General features: G+C 33.3%; 4 protein-coding genes across 4 annotated transcripts; 1 reads left to right on the top strand and 3 right to left on the bottom strand.

Annotated features, from left to right (window-relative positions):
- Positions 1-124: 124 nt before the first annotated feature.
- Positions 125-6,955, bottom strand: LOC140049173 (adhesion G protein-coupled receptor E3-like). The gene is made up of 12 exons (XM_072093990.1): positions 6,880-6,955; positions 5,871-5,935; positions 4,786-4,900; positions 4,251-4,354; positions 3,529-3,631; positions 2,961-3,111; positions 2,692-2,758; positions 2,325-2,391; positions 1,638-1,723; positions 1,053-1,179; positions 891-932; positions 125-469 (listed from the first exon to the last, which is right to left on the bottom strand). The coding sequence occupies exons 1-12, from the start codon at positions 6,901-6,903 to the stop codon at positions 344-346; spliced, it is 1,077 nt and encodes a 358-aa protein (XP_071950091.1). The 5' UTR covers positions 6,904-6,955; the 3' UTR covers positions 125-343.
- LOC140049174 (alkaline ceramidase 3-like) lies at positions 2,111-21,558 on the top strand. Its single transcript, XM_072093992.1, has 11 exons — positions 2,111-2,258; positions 17,914-18,021; positions 18,150-18,260; positions 19,592-19,644; positions 19,740-19,792; positions 19,923-20,040; positions 20,202-20,257; positions 20,388-20,489; positions 20,749-20,853; positions 21,037-21,082; positions 21,339-21,558. Exons 2-11 carry the CDS (start codon positions 17,919-17,921, stop codon positions 21,393-21,395), a joined length of 804 nt encoding a protein of 267 aa, XP_071950093.1. The 5' UTR covers positions 2,111-2,258; positions 17,914-17,918; the 3' UTR covers positions 21,396-21,558.
- Positions 6,962-10,299, bottom strand: LOC140048967 (uncharacterized). Its single transcript, XM_072093770.1, has 7 exons — positions 10,269-10,299; positions 9,677-9,925; positions 8,490-9,154; positions 7,897-7,933; positions 7,517-7,627; positions 7,024-7,085; positions 6,962-6,979 (listed from the first exon to the last, which is right to left on the bottom strand). Exons 1-7 carry the CDS (start codon positions 10,297-10,299, stop codon positions 6,962-6,964), a joined length of 1,173 nt encoding a protein of 390 aa, XP_071949871.1.
- LOC140048966 (short stature homeobox protein 2-like) lies at positions 12,207-15,386 on the bottom strand. The gene is made up of 4 exons (XM_072093769.1): positions 15,149-15,386; positions 14,392-14,621; positions 13,991-14,048; positions 12,207-13,553 (listed from the first exon to the last, which is right to left on the bottom strand). The coding sequence occupies exons 1-4, from the start codon at positions 15,384-15,386 to the stop codon at positions 13,237-13,239; spliced, it is 843 nt and encodes a 280-aa protein (XP_071949870.1). The 3' UTR covers positions 12,207-13,236.
- Positions 21,559-21,737: the final 179 nt, after the last annotated feature.

Genomic DNA, 21,737 nt, shown 5'->3' with positions numbered 1-21,737 from the left:
CATTTCCCCCTCCCCCACCAACCATATAGCAACCCACAGCACACCCACCCCCTATAACACCACCCCGCTGTACCGACGTTGACTCGTATTCAAGTCCCCTCCCCCTCCCCATATATACACTGTTCAAACCGTACTGATTTAGCTCTCTGTATGGTATCTATAATTTGTATCATAGTATACTACACATAATCAGTATCATATAGGCCATAAGCCTCACATGTGATACATATATTACACTGTATTACAGAAATGTGCCTGATACTGTACAAATTATGTCAATAGGTGAAGATACGTCCAGTAGCCTACATAGAATCCATCAGGTGAAGCTGTACCCCCACTATGATTATAATTGAGATGTTGCTGTTTGGTTTGAGCCTGATCTGCTGTGCGTTGTTAAAGTCTGCTGTGAACTGCTTGTGCCAATTCGCCTTGCCCTTTTGTCACGGAGAAGTTTGATCTTTTTCTTAACCTGTAAAATGACGTCACAGTAATAATGTTACAGTAATTATGTTTAACTGTTTATCACCACCCACATATGATGAATAATGACAGTAGGCTATATTAGAATAGGAAGCTTTTAATTAAACTAAGGATGAATGTAGATTAGTCATGAGGCCTACGTCATTATCCCAGTCGTTTTTTACATTACAAATGCAATTACCGTACACACATCAGGCCAATTTACACAGACTTGCCGGAAAACAAAAATATATAGAATCTTATGTTAAATATTATGTATAATCATTTACACAAAGCGCGGAGCAGGCGGCCGTTGAGCGAAAATCCCGCTCAGAAGAGATACCGATTCTACGTGGGATAAGCAATACGCGGTTTTCCGCTAAATTACCGCTCGTATGTGTAATTATAAATCATTGTCTATCAATACATACCTCATTGTTTTCCAGACAATGAAGAAAAAATATAAATACACCCTAAAATTTAAAACAAAAACATGTTTTTATTAAGACATTTTCAAAATACACAATGTTATACTATGCAATTAACCGGCGTTACTAACTCTTGCTATAACACCAACAGCTAAACGTCCTTACCTGCAGGCCGTTGAAGATTACAAACATATACGAAAAAAGTTCATCGTCAGATAGTCCTGCTATCAGTCCGAAAATCCAGGTGAGCCCAAGTATGGGCTGTAAGAATAAGACGGCTTTAATGCAAGCTCTGTTAACAAATGATAAGTAATACCGACCGATAATAAATGCAAATATTAAATCTTATATTAATTAAAATTGAAATAAGGAATGGATGTGATGGAAAGGAGATGGATGGATTGATTGGGTGTGATGGAAGGGAGATGGATGGGACCATGGATGAAAAATTAATGGCGATAGATATATGACGATAACACCCTACTATGATATGATATTACGTTTAGAAAGGTTGCCTTTATTTATTTATTTATTAACTATTTATTCTTCTTCAATATCAGGGGCTGAACTTGATTAATCCTTCCCTTGATATTTTATGTTTTGTTTATATTTACATTATTTAGAATTTATTTTTGGGTAAATAAAAGAAAGAAAGAACTTCTTTATCCATCAGGTAAACAAAAAACCTGTTTTGCATTGTGTTTTAGATTAGATAGTTATTTTAATAAATAATATAATATAATATAAAACCTGTGGCGTTCCATAGTCTCCTTTCTTTGGTTTGTTTGTAAGTTCATGAATTGTCTGATAACTAGAAAGGTAGCAAGCGAGTTAGCCTGGAAAAAAAAAGAATGTGAAACAACAATCTAAACTTAATTTAATATGCTAATTAGTTGTTTCACTCAGCCATGCAAGAAGGAATGTCAAACAACAAAATGTATAGTTAGTTAAAACGTTCATCTGAATCTGTAAGACTTCGGGATATGGGTGCAGATGAAATGCCAGAAACAAAACTGCAAAAACCTATGTATAATTTACACTGAGGAAAAACAAAGGATGCATTAAAACTATGTAACAACAACCACCATCGGACAGCCGCCGATTGTAGTTGATGGAGAGGCTATACAACTCTCTGGTAGCTGGTTCTATATTTTGCTGGATGGACGCATTTTTAATATGTTAAAGCATGTGTTAACTAAAGACTGTAGTTGATGGAGCTCAGACGACTCTGGTAGCTGGTTCCATATTTTGATTGACGTATTTTTAATAAGGAATAAGCATAGTCGATGGAGCTTAGACAACTCTGATAGCTGGTTTCATGTTTTGATGGACGTATTTTTAATAAGGAATAAACATGTATTAAGAGCAAACGTAAGTTTAACGTATTTATTCATTGGATCTATAGGCCTGCTTGAATATTTTAAAAGGTGATCTTACCAGTACTACAAATGCAGCAGTTGCAAAAAACACAAAAATACTGCCACTCTCAGCGGAGAGCCAACACCTATAGTTAGAAAGAGTAAGCCTAATAAGCCTATAGGCCTATAAGTAAAACATTGACACCAACAACACCACCACACATTATTTATACTATATAGAGGATGAGGAAACATAAATATATTTTTATTTAACTTGACTTGATACAGGACACAAAATAAGCGCATTTTCCTTGTTTATGTTGCATAATATTTAAAGATTATTTACATTTTTGTATGTGCAAGGCCCATGATAGAAGGCAGGAGTTGATCTGGGTTTCTCTTGGACAAATAAAGTGGAATTGAAAAAGTATAGACCTGTAACTTACAATTCTGTCGCTCGATATTCAGTGGTAAATATTCCGTACGTACAGGCCACGAGTATCATAGGAACAACTGAAAGTATTAATAAATAAAGTCATAATTACTACAAGAATAAGTTGTAACTAGGATTTTTATTGAGTCATTGTTGGTGTGTTTTTTTTGTATTAAATTGTGTCACTGCATTGTTAGTATATCAATAACCAATGCCAATGGGATCACTCAACAAGAATTAATAACTTTATAGTGAAAATGAAAATTAAATAAAAACTCTTACCCCATCCGACGCCACTGAAAGTGTAGAAAGTTTTCCGAATTAGTTGATAGTTTCGTGAAGCCATGTATAAATGTACGCCCTCAAGTAGCATCCAAATCAAAGCAGACGTATACGAATAATGTGTTAATATTGCCAACGCGTCGCACACACCCTAAGGATAATAAGCAGTTGATTATTATACTATAAAGCATGGTTTTCACTAAGTCTTTTAAACTATAAATGTACACACAAATACCCCATGGTTAGGCCTACAGTGCTGATGTCATATCCGTGGTCGTATTCGCCTCACACTTAAGTGAGGTAGGCATACTTTACTTACATACTAAAGTATTTCAAGGATGTGTACTTAGTATATAAGTCTGAATGATGAATGCGGCCATGTATTTTTATAGAAGTAGCAGCTTATTATTCATGCGCTAAAAAGCATTCACTTGATCGTCATGATTTGTTTTGTTAGAGAAATATGCCGCAAGCATTATTTAACGTAGTCGTTCTCAATATGGACAACTTCTAACAAGATTAATGTAGTCATTTTTTACAAAAAATAAGTAGATAGAAACATAATAACCTTATTTTCTGTGCGCTCGATTCCAACTAAAAATAAAAACTGTGCTATTGCCAGTGCTACGCAGAGACTGAAGTGTACTTGTATGCTAAACGTTCGACAAATCCTAAATTAGAAAAATAGACATCATTCGGTAAAGCTCTTTCTACACTATCAAACTGGTTTGACCAAAAAAAAGTGTGATGTACCCAAATATGGTAGTGATATACCCAAATATGGTAGTGATATGACATCATCATGTCCATATATGGGCAAATCACATTTGTTGTCACATAAAGTGTGATAGTGTAGACAGTCTTAGGCTGCCGTTATTTTTACTTTGTAATTGATTATCTTCCACATCGGGGAAAGTGTGACCCTTGTATTTATCTAAATGCTTGCAATTGCCTCTCATATTGTAGGGTCTTTTGTAAACGTCTGTTCCCTCATAATTATTAACTTGATTTACGTTTTCATAATAGTATACAATGCATTAATCGATGTAGATATGCCTAAAGCCTTGTCTACACTATCAACTTTATGTGACAAAAACATGTGATGTGCCTATATTTGGATATGATGATGTCATATCACTACTATATTTGCGCATATCACTATTGATAGTGAGACAGACCTTGATATGCATGTAGTATGGATTCATTTTACATTTACCTAAAGCTGTTCTTATTTTGTTAACGAATATTTGTCCTTAGGTTAAACAAAAATTAAGCAATCGTATATCTTACCCAACATAGATAAAAATGCTCCCGGATGCAACGAGGCAAATCAGTGATGTACTGATGATAACTTTCGATAGAACAGAAAGCGATGTATCATTTGACTCTTGAGTCTGTGTGATAGAAAATTACAATATTAATCAATTTATCATTCCTTTAATAAAATGATACGGATACAAGTTTATACAATAGTATAGAATTTATATACCAAAATGATTTTTTTCTAGAAGAATCCAAATTTAATTAGGTAAAATAATTTATTTTATATAAATTTTTATTTTATATAAATAAATTCAATAACAAATTTGATTATTAGAAAGTTTATAAAGTGCAGCTTTTGGTCATTTGCATTCTGTAAATGCATGGCTAAATAGACAATTAAATAAAAATATTGTCCGCTGTAACAAGTTTTCGTGTACGAAGCAAAGTTTGAGAGAAAATTGTACGTGGTATAAAAAAGGACAAACTAAAACTAAATTTACGAGACGCAGCTTGGGACAAAATTTCAAATGTCTTAAATTTCCTCTAGTAACCATATACATACCGTGGATGAATCCAATGAAAATAGGACTGTAAAGCTGGTTAAATGGTTACATCTGCACAGAGTGTGAGTAGTGTTACTGGAAACGACATTGCAACCATACGTTGACCACGAGTTTCTATTTTTGGAGGAAAAAATAGTTCTCAAATTAACACTAAACCGAAAACTCTAAAATAAGAATTAATATAAGTACCTCTTCTTGATTTATTTGTTGATAGACTGTTTTTTTGCTCTTTTTTTGTCGAAAGTTAGTTAAGTTTGGTTCCCATTAGGACACAACGCAAAGGCGTAAGCGCACCGCAAGCGAGTTGACCACCAATCACAAACGACAGTTCGGATAATCCATCGTTTGTGATTGGTTAAATTGCTTAAGTTGCGTCGCTGCGTTACGTCATAGTGTAAACTAAGCTTTAATCATAACTGACCATTATTATTTGGAATAATAAATACCTAGACCAACCATGATGACATTGTCTCTTATCAAATTAAATTGAATTAGTTAAAGCAGCTATTTAGTCAATATGAAATAACCTTTTCCTGTTTTTAGTTTTTTATAATACAATTGTCAATTCATTTACAAGTGTGAACCATGGCAAATTAATAATATGTAATATTAAAAATAACAAATATCGTGGTAGTAATAAATTATTATTAGTGCTCAAAGCGCCTAATTTGTACACAATGGTTCGATCGCCTACGCAATTTTTTACTTGTTGACAAAATGACTGTATTTATGACAGGCAACATATTCCGGGCCAGAATGTGTATAGGTTTATTCCGGATTTCGTACACAAAACGTATACGCGCGCGTGTGATCGAAAAACGCAGCCCGGTCATGGCTACAGACCAAATCCCGGCTCAGTGTGAACGTAATTTTAATGTGAAGCTTGGTTCACTACGGACGCAACGCAGGGACGTATAACGCAACACAAGCGAGTTAACCAATCAAATGCGATGGATTATGCCAACTGTCGGTTGTGATTGGTTAACTCACTGCGTTGCATCTACGTCTTTGCGTTGTCTCCAGTGTGGAGCAAGCTTAAAGATTAGGACAATTGCAAGGTGTTAAAATTGCTCCAATAACTTACGACGAATATGTATCAGTATCCCAATAAACACAATAGAATGTTACTTCGTCGTCGGTGTTTAATTCCTGTATAAAGTATAGCAATTTAAAATCATTATAATAATAACATATAGATTACTACATGAACAATAGACACGCCGCAGTTATGCAATAACGGATGATTAGCACTATGACGTAAGGGCGATAACGAGTGTGGCGGGAAAAGCGGGCCTGAAGAAATTGTAGCTAAATTTGTTTGAGCATTTTTCCACCACACCACTTACAAACGAAATAATTTATTTGTTTTCAATTCGCAATCAACAGCGGGGAGCCACATTCGTAATGTACTTTAAGTGTACGTATCTTTACATTAAGAACATTGTTATTATAACAAAAAGTACACTGCAGTATAATAACAATATCTAAGTATGTTCAAATCTATCTAAGCGCTTTTTAATAAATCTATATCAATTTTTAATCAAAACCTGTCCTTTAGAAACAGTGTTATATAATAAATACCATAAATATAAATTAAGGAATAATAGTTAAGTTGATACGTATTCAAATACTATTGATCTGCAATTGGGTGAATAATATTCGCGTGCCTGCCAATCCATTTGCAAAAAAAAAAAACATTTGTTATTTAAAAAATGGCAATATAAACAATATAATACAATGATACACTTTCACTTAAAACAGTTTTTATTTTGTAACATTTGTTGGTACTCTGAAACTAAAAGTCTTCATGACAGTTTTGTCCTGTTTCCGGTTCCCGTGTTGTCCTGTTTTCCTTTTTTTGTTAATGGGCTGCCTCATACAAGCTTTGATTTTTTATTTTTGCCCCTCTTAGTTTATTTATTTATTTATTTTATTTTATTTTTATTTTAATCTTTAACCTATAACTTATCTAATTTATAGGTCAATGGTTTAAACAAATTATTGTTAATTTATTATTTAACTGTTATTGTGACGTCAGAACCACGCTTGAATGTGACGTCACTATTAGTATAATTAATTGAATGTAGGCTTACTTGTTGTACCATTTCAAAGAGCATCTCAACGTAAGATCCTTGGTTTATTTGTAATATAGTGCCGTTTAATTGCAGTAGAATACTAACTATAACAGCGACTCTGGTAGCAGTAACTTGAACAGATTCTAATTCATTAACTGTTGCCGTGGTTACCATGTTGTCACTTTCGGATGATATAATTTCAGATGATACAGTAACAATCACATCTTTAAAAATACAATTTTACGAAAACAATTTATATTTATATTACGCAAATGACAATAAATGGAAATTTGATTTTGACTGAATAAATGAATGATTTAATGAATTAACAGCATGTTATAATCTATATATCAGCACAACTACCACCATCACGTCAGCATCCATCATTGATAATATTATAATAGCATGCCCGAACAAGAAATGTCTTACTTCTAAATTAAAACCACGCCATAACCTAAAATCGCGCCGTTTGAGATGGAGCACCTTTCAATCCCCCTTTAGCCACAGTTAGAACTAAAATGGTCCTTTATACAATTTGTACTGGCAGAGTTCATAATGAATACACTAATTAGATGGAGCCAGCCCATTGGACGAAAAACTGATGTTTAGTAATGTCACATTTATAATGTAGGCCTAATATTAATTTTGTACATACCTTCATATGGGATAGCAAATGCTGGAAAATACACCGCCGTGGTATAATCGCCAGCGGGAATATTGATCGACACGGATTCGTTCACTTCCAAATATCGTTCAACAGTTGTAACTAATGAGAAAATAATTCATAAAGTAATATTAAAGATTTATTGTTCCTTCCAAATTATGAAAATGAAGATTAATTACATCAGACTTCGAATAAGTTATTTTTTAATCATTTAATCAAGTTAATCATTTCTCTGTAAACAAATTGTGATTGGGCATTTGGTTATTTTGGTAATAACTATGCGCACTTTATTGGTTAAAAAATTAACCGATAATTTTGTTTTGGCTGCAAAAACACGGCCTATGTCAGATTATACTGAACCGTATACCTACCTTGTAAGCAACCACTTGTATTTGTAGCCTTGTCTTGCTAATTTAAAGAAAAATTATTTATTATTGATTAATAACAAAGTAATAACAAAATTGTAATTACTTCGTAGATATAGCCTATCGTATTGATTAACGGTTTTATCAATGCGAGGACGAGTTTAAATGTAAATTACACCCGAATCGACCTTGATACTAAATGATAAATAAGTCTTCTCTCATCATTATTGCGTCGTTATCATGATTATGATTGATTACACCGTAATAATAATAAATGATTGTATTCAAAAAAATTAAAGTAGTAGAAGTCGCTTATGTGTTGCAAATAACTAATATAAAAGATCATAAACAGTGCGTTAAGATATGAACGCTCAACATCATCACGAAAATGGTACAATTGTGAACGTCAGTCGTGACGAAACGAATAAAAACACGACATTTGGCGCACGCGTACAAATACTGTTTACGCACGCATTTTATGGCGAAAGCGTACAAACACAGTTTACGCACGCATTTTAACATTTTTATTCTTGTGAAACAATAAATTAAAAATGAAATATGAAACAAGGCGTTCATCATAATAATAAAACAAAACAAACCTCTTTAAAAATGTCGATAATTTCATTTGATTCTTCTTCTTCATCATCCTGAATACCTAATGAGAAACATATATTACTCGTCACTATTTGTTCGGTAGAGGATTGACTGTGTAAAGTAGTCAGTTCAAGACTACCTCTTCCAGAAAGCATCTCAGCAGCAGACGTCGTTACATCAGAGGCCATTGTATCAGAAGGCCTCGTATCGCCGGTCGTTTCAGAAGTCGTCTCATAAAGCGTTACATCGGTAGTCGCATATGGCGCCGTTGCAAAAGACGTAACATCATAGGGTGACGTTATAGCAGAAGGAGTCACATCAGAAGTCGTCCCGTAAAGCGACGTTGGAGACATAACATCAGATGTTGTAGAATACGGTGACGTCATACTAGAAAAAGCCACATCGCCAGTCGTCGAATAAGATGACGTCATACTAGAAGACGTCACATCTGAAGTCGTCACAGCTGATGACGTTATAGCACTTGTAGCAGAAGATGTTAAATCAGAAGTCGTCACATAAGCCGACGTCATACCAGAAGTCGTCACATCTAAAGTCGTCACATGTGGTGACGTCATAGCATTAGACGTCACATCAGTCGTTGAAGAGGTAGTGGTTTCCTTTTCAGCAGTGGAAAATATAGCTTGTGATGTTGATGATTCCGTATATTGACCTTGATGAGAAATTAGACACAGGAATATACGTAGGCAAGATAATATGGAGTTAATATTTCAACTAATCTGAATGAACTAATGGGATGCTCACGTGTCGCATACATTCAAACACTTTGTATGTATGGGATGTTTTCTGAATGGGACGGATTAATGGTTTGCTGGTGGTGGACTGGCGCAGAAAACATAACGTGTCGGGAGTGGTATTTTAAGCTTGGTTCCCACTAGCCACGCAACGTAACGCAACCTACACAACGTAAGAAAATTCCATTCCAATAATTGTGTTTTCCTCCGACTTTCTGCGTGAAATCAAACCGATTTTTGCAGCACTTTTGCAACGTCGATTCCCAATTGTGATTATGCAATACATCACTTTGCGTCAATACGTCGCTTCGTTGCGTTCTAGTAGTGGGAACCACGCTTAAACATAGTACAATTGTGTTCACTGGAATATGAGGTACTAATGGTATACCATATTGGTGGATCCTCTACGAATATTACAATAATAGTAGTACTCTACTTACAATTATATTCAACATGTAGTACATTATTCGGATTTGTAAAACATGTGCTCAGTAAAGCAGATGTGGGGTCGGAGCAAGTCTGTTGACCATTACATATGTCTGAAGTAGCTTGCGTGCAATCATCGCAGGAACCAGTTACACTCCTCGTACAGTCGTTTCCTTGGTGATGACATGACTCGGCATTTACGATATTTACACCTCCGCCACTGGTACAGTCTAACTCTGTTACCAAGTCCTCACAAAGTATAACTGAATAAATAAAAGTTAGACAGTTTTTTCAAACAATGAAAGTTAAATTTGTTCATTTCATGACCTCTGATTGGTTGTTGGAGTTGGAGTTTTTGCTTCACAAAAAGTGAAAACAATTCGAACTACTATAATTTCGATGAAGCCAAAAACTCGAATGAACTATAGAATTCGTCTCGGATTAATTAGCAGATTAAAACACGAATACGCATGCGTATAAGCTGAAGATTTGTGGAAAACTAGCTTTAAATTCAGAAATTGATTTACCTTTTTAGTTTGAGAATAAGTGTGTTCTTAATTGTTTGGAATCGATTGAAATTATACATGATACAATGTTTATACTCACCACTGGTTGTTTGAAACGTTTGTGCTGACATTATACAAGTTAGCTACATCAATGACATACCAATAAAAACAAATTAAAATAATTACAATTACTCGGTTTTGTAAGTTTCAAGCGAAAACAATTAGCCTAACCTCAAGAAAAACAAATAACAGTTACTAAAACTATACACATGCAAGCTATTGTGAATGTATTAACTGCAACCCCGACTCTCGCAACACATGTATTGAATATACCCTACGCATAGACCTACTCTTTATTTTTTAATATAAAGCTATCCTGTAACATTACAGTGCTCAAATTTAAAAGTTTGTGTCGCCCTAAATTGATATTGAAAAACAGTATTAAAGATGTATTGTCTTCCAAAAACATAAAAAAATGAAGATACTGTCAATATTTCAGGCAATTATTTTTTTCGATCGAATTCTTGGTCAAAGGGAATAACTACCGCATGTAACATTAAAATAAACGAAATAATTGTTTTCAGGGAGACGATGTCTTTAAAATCTTACTAAATAAATCTTGAGCAAGTGTTGAAACTCCTTTCTAGGGCTAGGTCTCTTCGTTAACAATAACCCTCCACTCATCTTCAGTATGGAATCTAGATAAATCAAATTAAATCAGCAATCATATAGGATGCGCGTTTTAATGATGATGGTAAGACTTTATACGCGCGCGTGTGAACAATATTGGTGTCACCGCCGATGAATACAATTACAGTGCAGTAATCCATTTATCAGTTTCAGTTTAGTTTATTTCACACATCATATTATACATTTGTAATGATATAAATAATATTATTTGATTGTGCGTGGAGACTAATAAGTCTGAACCTCTATTCACTTATTTTAAAATTCGTGATCCAATGTATAACTGCTGAGCCATAAATTGCATTTCTCATAATGTAAATAACCAAAACTTTGGTTGTGTTGAGAGTGGTTAATTTTTAGTTAAAATATTTTTCTTGAAAGATAACATTACCCATTAATAACACAGACTGATGACTTATGTCGTTGTTAATTAAGTATCATACGCAATGTGTTATTGTAACAAACTTGTAGCTTCCTCAAAGTATCCTTATTGATAATTATACCATTATGACTCACAATACATTTAAGTAGTATGATCTAAAAAAAACATGAATTTTCAACCTTATCGGAACATTTAATAACATAATTAACCAGCTTAAAACATGTTGCAGAAGTAAAAGAAATAATGATAAAAACAAGAGGAATAACTAATAATTTTAATCGTACTTACATCGTCGGCGTGTAACAAAAGTTTGTTTTACAGAAAACGTAACACCGTCGTCGACGTATTTCTTACAACGCGTCTTCTTCAGTCTGAACGCTACTTTGTGTATGAAAGAGAAAATATTGTGTACAAACCAATGATAATCGATTATACGAGAGCGCCACCAAGCTAATGACTATCAAACAATCCAGACAATAGCATTATTATTGTTTTTTGACTTTTGGTAATGTTTGAACATTTTACTGATTTTCAATAACTTACAATCGTTAAAAAGGTAACTATTAATAATAAAATATTATTTTTTTGTGTAAAATTAATTGTTGTTTCGATTTGTATTTAGGGTTTTCCTTAAGATAATTTCTTCAAAATTGCAAAAATGTTGGTGAATTATAATATTATGAAAAATTACCGTAGCTCCAGTTTTTAGAAAGAGCTTATTCCACTCGCTCAGCTTCACCGCTGTTAAACAATATGTGTTTTGCCAATGTTGCATGTTGCCAAAGTTTAATAGTAAACAATGAATTTAAACCCGGAGCTAGACTTTAATCACAATTTTCATTAATGACTTTCATTGAATTATCAGCATGATGATGATTACAGAAAAAATAAAATTTAAAAAGTGACGTGAATACAACATTTTTTATTCATTAAACAAGTGAGAACTAATTAAACTCAATCTTTGTCTGATTAGCCATCCTATAAAACGATCGATAAAGCATGTCCTTGTGAACGATTTTCTAATTACTTAGTCTAAGTCTTACTCTAATAGCTCTCCGACTCTAATAGAGTGTTTAATCTTTAATCATTGTTAATTTACTGTCAAGTGTCATCTTCATATTTTAAGTGTGAATTCAGTATTGTAATAATTATTGTCGTTCAACGAACTATTAGGTTTATAGACCTAAAAATAGACTTAAAATCGATATTGAGTAGTACTACTAAGCATAAAATTGACGTTCAACACACTATTAGGCCAATAAACTAAAAAATTTAACTTAAAAAATCGATTGGAGTAGTATTACCAAGCATAAAACGCTTGAGTGTCGTTTAGGCTACCGCCCTTTGAATACTAGCAAAAATATCAATCAATAAACGGAACACACACATTATAAATAATCATAGTATGCTTAAATCATAAGGTTATTTTACTAACGAGTTAGTGAAATGGAACACATATTTTTCCTCTTTTGCATTTTTTTTGTCGAGAAAATTATAATTTTTACTCAAAAGCACGAACATGAAGAGTATAATGCAATTAGATGTCGGAGGTATGCTACAATAATGGGTTAAGAATGTTGTTGCAAAGGCCTCAACATTGTAGTTCCAGCCTCCTTCTTTTTATGATTTGTTTAAGTTATTTAGTTTCGCATTGAAAAAAATAGAGTGATTTGACTTATATACTGTATACAAAATAAACTGTTAAATTAAAATTTATCTCAGAGCCAATTTGACTATTATCTGAAATAATTTTTTTTTGTCAGATCATTTTTTTATCGATTCAATTTTTTGAATAACTATTATGCAACATAAACTGGCATATTAAAAAAATATGTGTTCAGGTAAGAGAGACAATATATGTTTGAAGTTACTGTATACGTCACAAAAATATCGGTGTGAGAACTCCGATATTTCAAAACATACATTTATATTATATTTACGTATAAATTGCCTTTTGTAAAACCTACATAAACATTGAGATGCTAAAATAGTAAATATTTTACAATAGCCCAAACGAAGGAGCGTGTCGTTTTGCTTTTAATCTCAAATCTTCAATACTTGCCGCCTTATGTGACGTCATTACCCCACCCATTAGTGTGGCAAGATGAAACGGATAACTAGCAGAAGGAAACATGAATAATGGATGCGGGAAGAAAGGTGCTGCGATAGGCCTAGGCTCAGGTGGCGTAGAGAGGTTCATTTGCAGCTGAGCCTGTAGACGATCTATTGGTAGCTTTACGGATCCTACGCTTAGATAAGGAGCCACGTGACATGAATCGATTGGTAACGGTTTCCCGACAAAGTTGCCCCCAAAACCTATAAGTAAATAAAACTTATGTTACTTAATATTAATATAAAGTAGAGAAAAATTGGATGTGATATCATTGGCGACAACTTGAAGAAACCCAAAGTCTTTACAATAAATTAATAGCTTTTGTTTTTGAAAAATATAGGCCTATACATTTTTTAGGCAATCTGGCAAGGAAAGCCGTGTGAATGTATTCAGTTTTGGTTGTAAATTGGTACAACTAACCCAAAATATAGATCTCTGTTAATATAAATATTGTTTAAGAAAAAGAAAATGAAAGCAGTGTTTGAAAGTGTTTGATAGCCGGCCTTGGTTTGGTTTAATTGAGATGTATTACATGAATTATTCAGTTTATTAATATTATAATTTTCCAATGGGGCCTCAGTATTAGATGAACGAAATATTTTTTTATTCTTTGCACATAATAATGAGAGTAAGCAAATACCTTTCCCTACAGTAGTTTCTTGCTTTCGACATTTCGCTCGTCGGTTTTGAAACCAAACCTAAAATATAATACAATCAGTATCATTAATGTTAAAGCAAAACATGTAGAATAATATTAATAAACTACATCGAATATTAGAGAGTTAATATGTAATAATAATAATACTATACGTTATTAATAGTTAGTAGGACTAATATGGCATGTATCATATAGTAAATACCTTAAAATACATATAGTTGGTAGCTAGATAGAAAAATAGCTAGGCAAGATAGGCTGCTTTAGGATATGCCTGATTTTTCTTTAAATGTCCAAATAAGGAGACACGTACAATAAATAAGTAAAACTACACCCGCTACAAGCATGTATAATGTGATTTGCCCAAATAATGAGTCAAAACTTACCTGAACCCGTGCTTCGGAAAGTCCAAGTTTACGACTTAGCTCTTCACGCATGAATGCGTCCGGGTAGTGCGTTTCATCAAAGAGTTTTTCAAGTTGGTTTAGTTGTTCCATTGTAAAGTTCGTTCGACTTCGTCGTTGTTTTATCTTTGTTTTTTCTTTGATAAGATTCGGATTTTCTATTTTATCTGATAAATTATTATCTATTGACGAATGTAATTTTTCTACAGTTTCTGTAAGGAATACAAACACCGAATAATACTTAAATAATATATGATAGTAAATATTAATATATTCTTAAGCTCTGTCTACACTATCAAATTAGTTTGACAAAAAAGGTGTGATGTGCCCAAATATAGCAGTGATATGCTCAAATATGGTAGTGATATGACATCATCATGTCCATATATGGGCACATCACATTTTTTTGTCACATAAAGTTTGATAGTGTAGATAGAGCTTAAGGCTCTGTCTACACTGTCAAACTAATTTGACAAAAAGTGTGATATGTCCATATATGGGTAAATCACATTTTTCTGCGTACAAACCATACTACTTTGTAAACTTATTTCACAAATATAATTGTGAAATATTTATTTTAAATAATGTTGCACAGGACAAACGAAAAATATAATTTCTAATGCCTATATTATTTTAATCGTGGTACCTTTATGTAGGCCTATTTTCAACTGGATTGATGTGATAAAACGATAGGCCCACTCCAATGATGCAACCATCCAAGACAAAATATAGCCATTACCTAATTGATTTCTTTGCTCTAATTTCTTCGTATTGCTACAATGTTCTACGTTTCTTGTTTCGTAAGTGACTAAATTGTATGATCCAGCATCAGAAGAGGTATCGTCATCAACTTCGTCCACCTGAACGTCACGGAGGCAACTCCAAAGTGTCTTGAGAGGTGCTACATTTTTTCTTGTAGATTTTGAATTGTCTTCATCTGCAAATGAGTTGGAAACAAAAGCTTGGAGTTGTTCCATATTTGAATATTTTATTTCTCGGTCAAATTGTTAATTTGTTTCAATAATCTGAATTATCTAGTCTATAACAACGGCTATAGTTTTTTGCTAAATTTCTACTCTTCCTTCTCCTTCTTCTTTCTTTCTATTTATTTCCTTAGTTTTGTTTTGTTCTCTTTTTTTCTTCTGTTGAACTCAATTAATTGGAAACCGTACACTAGGTTTAAGTTCTAACATAGATAAAAAAACAAACCAATCAAAGCAAGTTCGCAACTCAAACATGAAATCATTTACCAGCTTTAATTATTTGTTCTTCGATTTTCTTCTTTCGTTAGTTGTTTTCTTTTCTTTTCTTCTTCCGAACTTAGGAATGAATTAAAAATAACGACAGGCTTTAGTTTTACTAGAGACCGAAGCGAGAACAAGTTCGTAACTAAGAATTCAAATCTTTTCCACCAGGTTTTTATACAAATTTGGACAAACCATTAGTAAATTTAATTCAATTAATTACTTGCTAATTACTGATAAACGGCAGAGCTGTTTCACTTGGTTGGTTTGTTTGTTAAATATAATCCAATAATACACTTAATGCTCTGTACCAAATTTAATCACTGCTAATTGTTTGTTCTAGTAGAACGGGTGCCGATGTTAACAAAAGACTGCGGGCGTAATAAGATATTTGATAGTATATTTTTAATACGTAACAAATATTGTACGTTAACTTGTTATCGTTCATTAATATTACAAAGGAGATTCAGAAACATTTTTTACTGAACAATGTTGTTACCGGTATTAATGTTTAATGACTTCAATGAGTATAAGACGGCATGTTTTAAGTTGTACTTTTTAAATGTCAAATTTCTTTAATACATATGTTATTGTTTGTTTTGTTGTTTGCGAGAAGATCGAAAACAAATATTGACTGAATTATTTAAAATTTAGAACCAAGTACGAAGTTAGCCATTCTTACCAATTGTAAAAATCAACTCAATTGATCGATTTTCTCCTCTCACCTATTATAGGATCATTTGAGAATTTTGAATAAGGACAAGAATTTGCACACGAAATAATTAAATAACAAATATGCTGATGTATATTTTATATATAAATAATAATAAAATATTTTAATATTAATGGATTCTATTTGTAGTATAACAAACAATGGTCATATTATTATACAAAGCTTTTATGGTACACAAAGCTGTTTAGCCGTCGTCGTCGCTGACAGTTATATATTGTTATTATTCTTCATCAATAATTATTGAATCTAATAAGAAAATTGTTTAAAATAACAATAATAATAATCTATCGTTATGATAAGACGACAGTGTTAATAATACTATTGTAATAAAATACTTTCTTACAATCTTCATAATTGAATGACTCAGTCAGCCGTATGTCGTTGACTCCAATCCTGCAACCATTAACATGATTTTAATCGTTCCATTTTGTAGCTAATTAAATTCTGATGATTAGAAACAATAATTTGGAATAATGAAAACGTTCTAAGAGCAGTGAAGTCGAATTAGTAATTGGTAATCTTTGATTCTTAATCAAGTTATAGAATTAAAAAGCCATTAGGAAGGAGGACTAGGTGTAAATATATCGTATTAAGATCACAGTGGTGCAATCTCGGAGATTCATAATGTGAATGACGTCATTAATATCGAGTGATATTTAAATTGAAACGTGAATTCTTTTCATGAAGAAACTATAAAGACCCGTCTATATGTAATCGATAACCTATATAATTATAAGTACAATAGATATTATAGTAATAATAACGTTGATTTAGCGTACAAATGTGAACTTTACAATATTATTCCGTGCGTGACAATTGCGTGTGTTCATGCAAAACATCTGAACCAGCCAATTTGTATTTTAATGTTTAACTATATATTTCTGGTGGTAAGCGTATATTATTCTATACTACGAGCCACTAATTCAGTGGTAGCTCAATTAAGAACATGGGAGAGTAGTATATGGAAGGATATGGTCTACTTTAGAACCAACATTGTGGAAATGATAGTAACAATAACAGTTATTATGTAATCTTTTTAATTTATCGCTGACTTTACTTAACACTATAGACATTATCTAGAGAGCCCAAGTTTCTTTTAAGTTCAAAGGTCAAATATAATTTTCAATAACAATTGTATTTGTTATCAAATTGATAATTGCACACCAGCCATTTTGATGAACTTTGTTTCCACACTTATATATGTAAACTTTATTTATTCACGAGACTGATGTGCAGCACAACTCGTTCAATCAACATCATTGATTGTATTTACATTGCAGCTGCAACGCTGTAAATAGTTCTAAAGGTAGGCTTAAATATTCTATGAGTTCATGAATTCTAAAGGCCTATTGTTTAAGGTATATTGAAAATATATTTCTTCATAAAATTCAATTTGTTGTAGGCCTGCCTACATACCAATTAATTATGTAAAATACTGTTAAATTTTTCACCATTTAAATGGAGTCGCATATAGGTACATTTATAGTTCTCTGTATATTAAACTTAATATACTTATCATTTAAATAGGCAAAATGGTCGGAGATGGAGGTATACAGGGATTTTGGGAACCACATACAGCTCGGGCAGATTGGTGTGAGCAAAATTACGAAACAACGCTGTATGTTGCTGAATTCTGTGAGTAAATTTCTTATTTTATGTTCACAGTAATGAAAGAAAGATTCACATCATTTCGGACTCATTTTCATTCATAAAGGTTTCGACGTTATTTAACGAATATTGTTGATGTTTTTTTTCCTTTGTAGGGAACACAATATCAAATCTGTTTATCTTTATTCCTGGATTTCTGGGATTATTTCATAGTATTCGGAATGGAACTGAGTTGCGTTTTGTCGTGGGCTATTTAGCAATATTAAGTAAGTTGTCACTTTGTCTAGAGGGCGACGTACATTGAATGAACATTGATAGACATAATGTGAAATATCAATTTAGAATGACATTAGAATAGGCCTACCAGCACTATAATGAGTTATATTTAGAATGACATTAGAATAGGCCTACCAGCACTATAATGAGTTATATTTAGAATGACATTAGAATAGGCCTACCAGCACTATAATGAGTTATATTTAGAATGACATTAGAATAGGCCTACCAGCACTATAATGAGTTATATTTTTGGAAAAATATATAAGATACGAAAACTGCTTTCTTGCAATGTGTACCCCTAGGTTCTTGCAATGTGTACCCCTAGGTTCTTGCAATGTGTACCCCTAGGTTCTTGCAATGTGTACCCCTAGGTTCTTGCAATGTGTACCCCTAGGTTCTTGCAATGTGTACCCCTAGGTTCTTGCAATGTGTACCCCTAGGTTCTTGCAATGTGTACCCCTAGGTTCTTGCAATGTGTACCCCTAGGTTCTTGCAATGTGTACCCCTAGGTTCTTGCAATGTGTTCCCCTAGGTTCTTGCAATGTGTACCCCTAGGTTCTTGCAATGTGTACACCTAGGTTCTTGCAATGTGTACCCCTAGGTTCTTGCAATGTGTACCCCTAGGTTCTTGCAATGTGTACCCCTAGGTTCTTGCAATGTGTACCCCTAGGTTCTTGCAGTGTGTACCCCTAGGTTCTTGCAGTGTGTACCCCTAGGTTCTTGCAATGTGTACCCCTAGGTTCTTGCAATGTGTACCCCTAGGTTCTTGCAATGTGTACCCCTAGGTTCTTGCAATGTGTACCCCTAGGTTCTTGCAATGTGTACCCCTAGGTTCTTGCAATGTGTACCCCTAGGTTCTTGCAATGTGTACCCCTAGGTTCTTGCAATGTGTACCCCTAGGTTCTTGCAATGTGTACCCCTAGGTTCTTGCAATGTGTACCCCTAGGTTCTTGCAATGTGTACCCCTAGGTTCTTGCAATGTGTACCCCTAGGTTCTTGCAATGTGTACCCCTAGGTTCTTGCAATGTGTTCCCCTAGGTTCTTGCAATGTGTTCCCCTAGGTTCTTGCAATGTGTACCCCTAGGTTCTTGCAATGTGTACACCTAGGTTCTTGCAATGTGTACCCCTAGGTTCTTGCAATGTGTACCCCTAGGTTCTTGCAATGTGTACCCCTAGGTTCTTGCAATGTGTACCCCTAGGTTCTTGCAATGTGTACCCCTAGGTACGTTCTTCCAATGTGTACCCCTAGATTCTTCCAATGTGTACCCTAGGTTCTTATATTCAACACTAACTCATGTTCTCTTTGTTCAAAATCTAGCTGTTGGAATTGGATCATGTTTCTTTCACATGACACTCAGTCTCACAGGCCAGGTAAAATATTGTTCACTTTTTTTTCTATTACTTTTATGATGGCCGATATATATTATTTCGGTGGTCTTAACCGTAACTGTTATTCAATCTTCAAGCTTTTCGACCAGCTTCCAATGATATGGGCTATCACCGTCTACATGTTTTGCCTGTGAGTATCTGGAAAGTTTTTGAAATATAATAATAATTAATATAGAATGGTAAAGATATTCAATAGCAACGGAAACGAAATCAAACTCTTTTGTATTGCATTTATAAATAGTCTTTTGTGTCATTTTTAGAATTGAAACTCAATCATCTCGACAAAAACAGAACATATTTCTATCTTTGGTGCTGCTTGTTGGATCTGTAATAGTTACCGTAGTAACAGTTGTTAGTCCGACGCCATTCTTATTTAGGGTACGCCCATTTTAATTAGTTGCTTCTGAGTGTTGGCAGATATAATGATGATAGATGATGATAGATGATGATAGATGATGATAGATGAGGATAAATGAAATGACAAGATAAATGAATATCTATAATTTGATAATTGCCTTTTCCATTTAACATTTATTTAGACAGCATTCTTCATCAACCTACTAATAGTTGTCGTTCTATCAATATATTATGCAAGGTTAGTCACGTGACAATTACCTCACAGGCTTCTTTACATTTTTATTTAAGTCATTTAGAAACTAACTTGAATATTACAATCTATTGCAAAAAAATAGCAAAAGTTATTGATAACATCTTCTAAATTTCAGAAACTATCGTTGTAACAAAAGTTACTTGTTGTTGTCTTTGATGTTCTTTGTTCTTGCTGGATTGTGCTGGGTTGTTGACCGCTTTGCATGCTCAGAGTTAAGGTAATTTATTAAGCTCTGTCTACACTTTCAAACCTTGGACACATCACATAAGTGTGGTGTGCCCAAATACGGTAAGTGATATACCCAAATATTGTAGTCATATGACATAATAATGTACATATATGGGCATCATTCCAATACCTTTATTAATACCACAGTGAATCGGCATTTATATATTTTGTACTTGATTGATTGATTGATTGAATTTATTTGGTTCATACATAAATACATTATAAAAAAGACGATAAACTTTGTTTAGGGAAGTAAGAGGTTCTCTGCCGCAATTTATTCAGCCTGCTCTACAGCTTCATGCCTGGTGGCACGTGTTCTCGGGGCTAGGCACTGCTTTCCATGCCATTTTTATGTAAGTAAAAAGTGCCTTTATGTAACAATTTTTTTTTTTGAAAGACTATAAAGCGATTCACTTTCTTTTACATACCGTATGATTTATGAATATCAGGTTATTGATGCATGATTGGCATGGAGACTCCAAACGTAGACCTATTTTAACAACTTAATATTTTATTTAATTCCTTAAATTTAACAGTTACGATCTGCGAAGCAAGTTTTTAAATCACAAGCCGTTTTTAAAGGTATTAATATTATTATTATCTAGACAGACTTTGAAGAAGGCCGCAAACTCAAGTAATTGTGGCCAAATATGATAGTGATATGCCAAATTTGGTAGTGATATGACATTATCGTATATACTTAGGCACATCACATTTTTTGTCACATAAACTTTGATAGTGTAGACAGAGCTTAAATACAGTTTAACAGTTCAGGCTTATAATATCCTTCTTTACTTATTATATTTAAGCTAAATAATCTATTTTATTTGTTCCATAGAAATTTGTTGGATTATTTCCGTACTTGGATGTTAAAACCGATTCACATATCATCTAACTGTGTTCTTCGTAATCAGGCCTGAAGTAAAAAAAAAAAAAAACTCCGATGATAGAAATAATTTTACTTACGTAAAGGTTGCACATATAATACAATACTATGCTGAAGTATATCATATTTTATAATACAAAGGCCGACATCAGAAAATCAAGGGACGCCGTTCGACGGACAAATTCAAACGATGGCACTTAAGGGTTTCAATTATGACTAAAACAATAAATAACGAAAATAATTAATCATGGACAGGTGTGTTTTTATTCATTGTTAAAGAGGTCATTATAATAAAATACCCGTCGAGAAGACTATCCTGATTTAATATTTTGAGCAGCCAGATGTACAAAT

Source organism: Antedon mediterranea, chromosome 5 (genome assembly GCF_964355755.1).
Source record: "Antedon mediterranea chromosome 5, ecAntMedi1.1, whole genome shotgun sequence".
NCBI classification, from domain to species: domain Eukaryota; kingdom Metazoa; phylum Echinodermata; class Crinoidea; order Comatulida; family Antedonidae; genus Antedon; species Antedon mediterranea.
This window is presented reverse-complemented; position numbering and strand designations above follow the sequence as displayed.

What these genes read in the sequence shown, in the direction of transcription:
- LOC140048966 (XM_072093769.1), bottom strand. Translation starts at nt 15,386, where the DNA reads ATGGAACAACTCCAAGCTTTTGTTTCCAACTCATTTGCAGATGAAGAC. An exon ending in TTTCCGAAGCACGGGTTCAG is followed by an intron (nt 14,049 to 14,391) that starts GTAAGTTTTGAC and finishes ATTATATTTTAG; the next exon opens with GTTTGGTTTCAAAACCGACG. An exon ending in AGAAACTACTGTAGGGAAAG is followed by an intron (nt 13,554 to 13,990) that starts GTATTTGCTTAC and finishes ATTTACTTATAG; the next exon opens with GTTTTGGGGGCAACTTTGTC.
- LOC140049173 (XM_072093990.1), bottom strand. Translation starts at nt 6,903, where the DNA reads ATGCTCTTTGAAATGGTACAACAA. An exon ending in TTTCAGTGGCGTCGGATGGG is followed by an intron (nt 2,759 to 2,960) that starts GTAAGAGTTTTT and finishes TAATACTTTCAG; the next exon opens with TTGTTCCTATGATACTCGTG. An exon ending in GAATATCGAGCGACAGAATT is followed by an intron (nt 2,392 to 2,691) that starts GTAAGTTACAGG and finishes TTCTAACTATAG; the next exon opens with GTGTTGGCTCTCCGCTGAGA.
- LOC140049174 (XM_072093992.1), top strand. Translation starts at nt 17,919, where the DNA reads ATGGTCGGAGATGGAGGTATACAGGGATTTTGGGAACCACATACAGCT. An exon ending in GGGCTATTTAGCAATATTAA is followed by an intron (nt 18,261 to 19,591) that starts GTAAGTTGTCAC and finishes TTCAAAATCTAG; the next exon opens with CTGTTGGAATTGGATCATGT. An exon ending in CGACGCCATTCTTATTTAGG is followed by an intron (nt 20,041 to 20,201) that starts GTACGCCCATTT and finishes ACATTTATTTAG; the next exon opens with ACAGCATTCTTCATCAACCT.
- LOC140048967 (XM_072093770.1), bottom strand. Translation starts at nt 10,299, where the DNA reads ATGTCAGCACAAACGTTTCAAACAACCAGTG. An exon ending in TACAAGTGGTTGCTTACAAG is followed by an intron (nt 7,628 to 7,896) that starts GTAGGTATACGG and finishes TTTTCTCATTAG; the next exon opens with TTACAACTGTTGAACGATAT. An exon ending in ATTTGCTATCCCATATGAAG is followed by an intron (nt 7,086 to 7,516) that starts GTATGTACAAAA and finishes GTATTTTTAAAG; the next exon opens with ATGTGATTGTTACTGTATCA.